Consider the following 7,197-nt stretch of genomic DNA (forward strand, 5'->3'; position numbering starts at 1 on the left):
CAGGATTGATTTGTTCTTGAAGATATCAATTCACCAGCACCTTGCCAAGCTTCTTCCTTTCCACAGCAGAGAGCCTTGATATTGATTTACCAGTAATGAGGTTATACCAACGAGTTTCTCCCATAATATCTATTGTGTCTGATCTATACTCACATCAATAACTCAAGAAGTCTGTGTTCAAGGACACTTCATGCTGTGGTCTGCAAGGTGGTACTCGTAACTCAGCAACTGCAACTGTCATTCTCATAAACACTTCTATGACAACCAAATCTCCGACCTGAGTGCCTTTATAAAAATTCCCTCTCGATATGCTATTGATCAACTATTGTCAAAATAAAATTTCTCTAAATTTTGTAATATACTCAATGATTTACTAAACTTCTAACATCTTTTTATTTATAGAACTCATGTTTCCTTCACAACTATTGAAAATAACAGTACAATTCAACAGTTCTAAGATCTTTTGGCCAAACTCTGCCTTCCATATCATGGAAAATTACTTGAAATTGTGTTTTTTTTATTATACATAAATTTAATTGCTCTACATGAAGTATAAAGAAACTGCCATCACTTTGATTAATGATTCTTTTGTTATAGGGGACCTTCGCAATGCTGATGATGATGTAATAACCACTCTTGGAGTAATGACAACAACTGCAGCCACTACCCAAGAAGCGACAACCACTCCAGGAGTAACGACAACCCCAGTAGCCACTACTCAAGATGTAATAACCACTCCTGGAGTAACATCAACTCCTGCAGCCACTGCCCATGATGAGACAACCTCTCCTGAAGTAACGACAAGCCCTGCAGCCACTACTCAAGATGCAATAACCACTCCTAGAGTAACAACTTCTGCAGCCACTACCCATGATGCGACAACTACTCCAGAAGTAATGACAACTCCTGCAGCCACTACCCATGATGCGACAACTACTCCTGAAGTAATAACAACTCCTGCAGCCACTACCCATGATGCGACAACTACTCCTGAAGTAATAACAACTCCTGCAGCCACTACCCATGATGCGACAACTACTCCTGGATTGATGACAACTCCTGCAGCCACTACCCATGATGTGACAACTACTCCTGGATTGATGACAACTCCTGCAGCCACTACCCATGATGCGACAACCACCCCTGGAGTAACAACCCCTGCCGTCACCACTCAAGATGCAACAACAACTCCTGCAGCTACTACCCAAGATGTGACAACAACTCCTGCAGCTACTACCCAAGGTGGTACAACTACTCCTGGAGTAACAGAAACGCCAATCCTAACAACCACTCCTGGAGAAGAGGATATCTTGAAAGCCATAAAGATAAGTTTTGAAAGTATAAGCAGCTCACTCACAGACCTGCTCAACTTCGTCAACAAAGTTGACGACGGCGATGAAGATGGTGAAGATAACGATGGTGATGATAAAGATAGTGACCAGGAGAAGAAAAAGAGTTTGCAAGCCCTCGTTAAAGTAACTGATGACAGTAGTGACATTTGTAGTTCAGACGAGGAGGGGGATAAGGCTCTGTGCAAGCGACTGATTGAAGCCCTCGATGATGTCGAAGAGGTCAGCAATGAATTCGAGGATAGTAAGACAACGACAAGGGACCAATTAAATAAGATAACGAAAGCTGAGACAGATCTGAATTCGGTCGTTGGTGATATCACGAAGGATTCTGAGTTTGTCAGAAGAAGCATCAACAAAGAGGCTTTGAAAGAACGCGTTGATGAAGTAGAATCGGTAAGAACCAATACTATTTCAATATCTTTTCCCAGGATGAAAAGAATCTTATTCATTCCATCTGCATATAATAGAAACAAACTACCTATTAATTCTAAAAAAAGTAGGCTAAGTAATAAAGTAGGTTAAGTAATAAGCATTACTAAACCAGTATTTTTTCTCTCTCTCTCTCTCTCTCTCTCTCTCTCTCTCTCTCTCTCTCTCTCTCTCTCTCTCTCTCTCTCTCTCTCTCTCTCTCTCTCTCTCTCTATATATATATATATATATATATATATATATATATATATATATATATATATGTATATATATATATTCTTTCTATAATATCATATAATTCTACCCCCTCAAATAACATTCCTTTTCTTCTATATCCTAAAATTCTAGTCTGTGAATGAAGCCAAATCAGAAGTTGACCGCAGAATTGAAGAACAATCAGGGGGTGGTGATCAAACTTTAGCCATAGTTTTGGGAGTCATCGGGGGCCTTTTGGGCGTGGCCCTGATTGCATTCGGTGTCACCTATATACTCAAACAGAAAAAGAAGAAGAAGCAGCAGAAAGAACCCAAGGTAGGTAGTTATGTATTATTATTATTATTATTATTATTAAATGCTAAGCTACAACCCTAGTTGGAAAAGCAGGATGCTATAAGCCCAGGGGCCCCAACAGGGAAAATAGCCCAGTAAGGAAAGGAAACAAGGAAAAATGAAATATTTTGAAAATAGAAACATTAAAATAAACATTTCTTATATAAACTATAAATACTTTAACAAATCAAGAGGGAGAGAAACTAGATAAAACAGTGTGCCCGAGTGTACCCTCAAGCAAGAGAACTCTAACCCAAGACAGTGGAAGACCATGGTACAGAGGCTATGGCACTACCCTAGACTAGAGAACAATGGTTTGATTTCGGAGTGTCCTTCTCCTAGAAGAGCTGCTTGCCATATAAGGAAAAGTGTTTTCCCTATTCTTAATTGGAATTTACACCTATTAAGTAGTGTTTTTTTTTTTTATTTTTTTTTTTATTTTGACCTTACATTCTGTGGGAGCCTTCTACTTCATGAACGTTGGCTCCCGGGTTCTGGTTCCTCGTTGCTCACTCCACAATACTGCAAAATGCAGAAAGTTCACTATTATTAGTTACCTTCCACAAAGACAGCATAGTTTACTTAACATAATTCGATAATTAATCATAATGTTCTTCATTCTCTCTTTTCTTCAGGAACAGGGAATAGTTGCGGGGCAAGACAACGAAGGATTCGAAGAGGCGCCAAAGTGAAACTGTGAATTTGAAGAGAAGTATCACAAATGATTTAAAAACTAGAACTTTAAAACGTGGAACCCCATAAATGGTTTTAATGGACGAAAGTGCATCGATTTCAGATTTTTTATTCTTATCTAATTTTTTCCTACGAATGGACAGAGAAGAAGAAAAAAGATGAGCTTACAAAATTCAGTTTTATAGTTTTATGCGCATATGTATACATCCTTGAAATAGAGATATTTGTGAATACTGTTGTTGTAAATCTATGAACGAAAGGGTATATAGATAAATAAATAATATATATATATATATATATATATATATATATATATATATGAATATATATATATATATATATATATATATATATATATATATATATATTCATATATATATATATATATATATATATATATATATATATATATATATATATACTGTACATACATATATATAAAAAATATATATAAATATATATATACATATATATATATATATATATATATATATATATATATATATATATATATATATATATATATATATATATATATATATATATATATATGAAGTGACCGTGCAACAGTTCGTGAAGTTACTGTTGTTTTTCAGATGTTATATAGACTGGTAAACAGCCGGGTAATTTCATAATCAATATCATACACATTTTCGATAATAGTAATATTACTTTATGTATATTATACTGCTGACAGTGATAACGAATATTCACTCTTGGAAATAACTTTCATCTTGATTTGCTCATAAATTCTGTATGAAAATGTGCCTCTTATCAAAAGACGATTTTCGATTTTGTCCAAAGATTATCAGATCCTGATATAGTGGAACTTCTTCGTGTATTGTTAAGTGGGAAAATGTCTAGTATATTATAGATGTAAAATTTCTGCCATATTTATTATTGATGAAATAAATAAAAAAAAAAAAACCACTGCATTTCATTTCCGAATCCAATATGGTAACAACGAAACGTCAACAGCGTGTAATATCTACCTTGTTTAATAGAAATTGCCAATGAAATGGACAACAAAATGTTCGTTTTAATCACAAACCTGAACAAAATAAATACAAAGTAGATGGAAGGAAGAGGGCTTGGTCTCCAAAGAGGTGAAGTACAAAACCCGAAGCTTAAAAAAAAAAAAAAAAAAGAAAAAAAAAAAAAAAAAAAAAAAAAACTGCTGAACACTTAGTAATGACGATATCAAGTGGTATTATTAGCTAATCTGCAACCCTAGCTCGTAAAGCAGAATGCTACCAGCACAAAATTGAAGATATTGAGGCTTTCAAGAGCAAACTGAAGACCTTATTCTGCGAGTGTTTTGACAGTGATGATCAAAGAGTAGGCAAACAATGGGCATTGTGAAATGTTAAATGCTCCCGAATGAACATCATAAAATCGTGGATGTCCTGTAGAGAGTAGGGTTCCCCTGCTTTACTGGACCAGATAAGCAGCCCTTAAAGGAAAGGAAAGGAAAGGAAATGTGTGTGTGGGGTGAGAGGGAGCATTTGATATGTTGTCGCTTGATAAAAAGTGTAGGATATATCCACTCCGTCGCCCCGTAGATGACACCAATGGTAAAGAGAGTAGCATAATCTGCCTAGGCAACAAGCTTAATTGCTTCCTAGACTAAACCACGCTTCATGCTTATATATGAAAAGTAATGGGCTATATATATATATATATATATATATATATATATATATATATATATATATATATATATATATATATATATATATATATATATATATATATATATATATATATATATACATATATATGGGTCAAGTTTTCGTCATTTGCCAAAGCAGCCTTCAGCAAAAGGTATTGTATTTGCTGATGAGAAAACTAACAGCTCCCGCCTTAATGCACAGCGAGTCTTCTACGGATAACGGGGACATAGATATTGCTTTTCTAAAAGAGACCACTTGCGTCACCAGCAACCTCAGTGACCGCTGTTTTTATCTTATACACAGGATCTAAGACACCGTGATTACAATGCGTCAGTTATAATATATAGCGAGAGATGCCTGTGACCTCCGACGCTAAAAATGTCACGTTAATCTTTGCTAAATCCTTCGGGTATTTCTTATTACAATAAACATGAGGGGATTATAAAAAAAAAATATCTCAAAGATAAGTTACACGCTTGTCCTTCACTGTAGATCAGTGAAGCTATGAAATTTTGTCTGACCAAATGAAATATATATATATATATATATATATATATATATATATATATATATATATATATATATATATATATATATATACACGCACACTTATATATATATATATATATATATATATATATATATATATATATATATATAGGCCTATATATATTTATATATATACAGTATACATATATATGTATATATATATATATATATATATATATATATATATATATATATATATATATATATATATATATATATATATACACGCATATATATATATATATATATATATATATATATATATATATATATATATAGGCCTATATATATTTATATATACAGTATATATATATATATATATATATATATATATATATATATATATATATATATATATACACTGTATATATATAAATATATACATACATATATATCCATAAATTAAATATCATTATCGCTAGCTAAGGCACAACCCTGGTAGGAAAAGCCTAATGCTACAAGCTTAAGGGCTCCAACAAGGAAAGTAACCCGGCGAGGATAGGGAATAGCAAATAATCTATATATAAGAAATATATAAAAGACCAAAATAGTTAAAGATCAGTATCTATGATGAAATAGCAGTAGTCATATACAAATTAGAAAACGAGACTTCTGTCAACCTGTTCAACTGAAAAGCATTTACCAACAAAGTTTGAACTTCTGAAGTTTATCTTGCCCTAAATACAATACGGCCCAAGAAATCAGGTGAATTAACTGGTAGTACCAAGACTATTGATGTGATTAAGGATTAGAATAATATTGTGCCGCAATAGTATGCACGGCACGAAAATGATAGGCCCCCCGACTGCAAATTTCAGTACGTAGGCTATCAGTTGTTATTGTGCTTTTATACGCTAGACATAGTAAACCTCCCCCATCTCTCTCTCTCTCTCTCTCTCTCTCTCTCTCTCTCTCTCTCTCTCTCTCTCTCTCTCTCTCTCTCTCTCTCGATGTACTCTTATACTATGGATGAAAGGGTTGTTTCTTGTAGATTTATTGTTCACCTAAACATACATGGAGACAATCAAAGCTAAAACAAATACATCAAAAAATAAATGTATGTGAAAAAATAGACATCCAACAATTCCAGATTATTATAATTAGCACTATTATTACTTGCTAAACTACAATCCTAGTGGGAAAGGCATCATGCTATAAGCCCAAGGGCTCCAACAGGGAAAATAGCCCAGCGAAGAAAGGAAATGAGGAAATAAACTACAAGAGAAATTTAAGAACAATAAGTAAATCAAAATAAATTTGCATAGTTATACTATAAAAAACTTCAAAACATAAGGATAAAAACTTCAAAATAACAAAAGGAAGAGAAATTAGATAGAATAGTGTGCCCGAGTGTACCCTCAAGCAAGAGAACTTTACCCCAAGATAGTGGAGGACCATGGTACAGATGCTATAGCACTACCCAAGACTAGAGAACAATGGTTTAATTTTGGAGTGCTCTTCTAGAAGAGCTGCTTACCATAGCTAAAGAGTCTTTTCTACCCTTACCAAGGGGAATGTAGCCACTGAATTATTCTTGAGAGAAGAAGAATTGTTTGGGAATTTCGGTGTGGTCAAGTGTATGAGGGAAGAGATCTTGTATAGAATATGCCAGACTATTCTGTCTACGTGTGAGTAAGGATGAAATGAACCGTAACCAGAGAGAGGGATCCAATGTAGTACTGTCTGACCCGTTAAAGGATCTTTGACAAGAACTCTGTAGCAGTAGTATCTCAACGGGTGGCTGGTGCCTTGGCCAACCTGCTACCTACCTGCTGAAAATGTCCCCCAGAATGTTTTATGATCTACAACATGTTTTAGATCCTGGATTGCATATGGTGGCAAAACTAAATTTCTTTTTTTTTTCTTTTGTATCCGCTGAAATCATACAATATTCTAAAGAATGCAGATAATCAGTATCTGACGAAGATAACGTCAGCACATTAATTTTATTT

At 33.9% G+C, this 7,197-nt stretch overlaps 1 protein-coding gene across 1 annotated transcript in view; it reads left to right on the forward strand.

Moving 5' to 3' along the window:
• LOC137627507 (uncharacterized) overlaps window positions 1-3,285 on the forward strand; it is a 9,090-nt gene extending 5,805 nt beyond the window's left edge. The window contains exons 3-5 of the mRNA XM_068358594.1: window positions 598-1,745; window positions 2,130-2,312; window positions 2,966-3,285. Coding sequence (XP_068214695.1) covers window positions 598-1,745; window positions 2,130-2,312; window positions 2,966-3,022 — 1,388 coding nt within the window. The 3' untranslated portion in view covers window positions 3,023-3,285. The remainder of the gene's footprint in view (window positions 1-597; window positions 1,746-2,129; window positions 2,313-2,965) is intronic.
• Window positions 3,286-7,197: the final 3,912 nt, after the last annotated feature.

This window comes from Palaemon carinicauda, chromosome 35 (assembly GCF_036898095.1).
Source record: "Palaemon carinicauda isolate YSFRI2023 chromosome 35, ASM3689809v2, whole genome shotgun sequence".
Taxonomy (NCBI): Eukaryota; Metazoa; Arthropoda; class Malacostraca; order Decapoda; family Palaemonidae; genus Palaemon; species Palaemon carinicauda.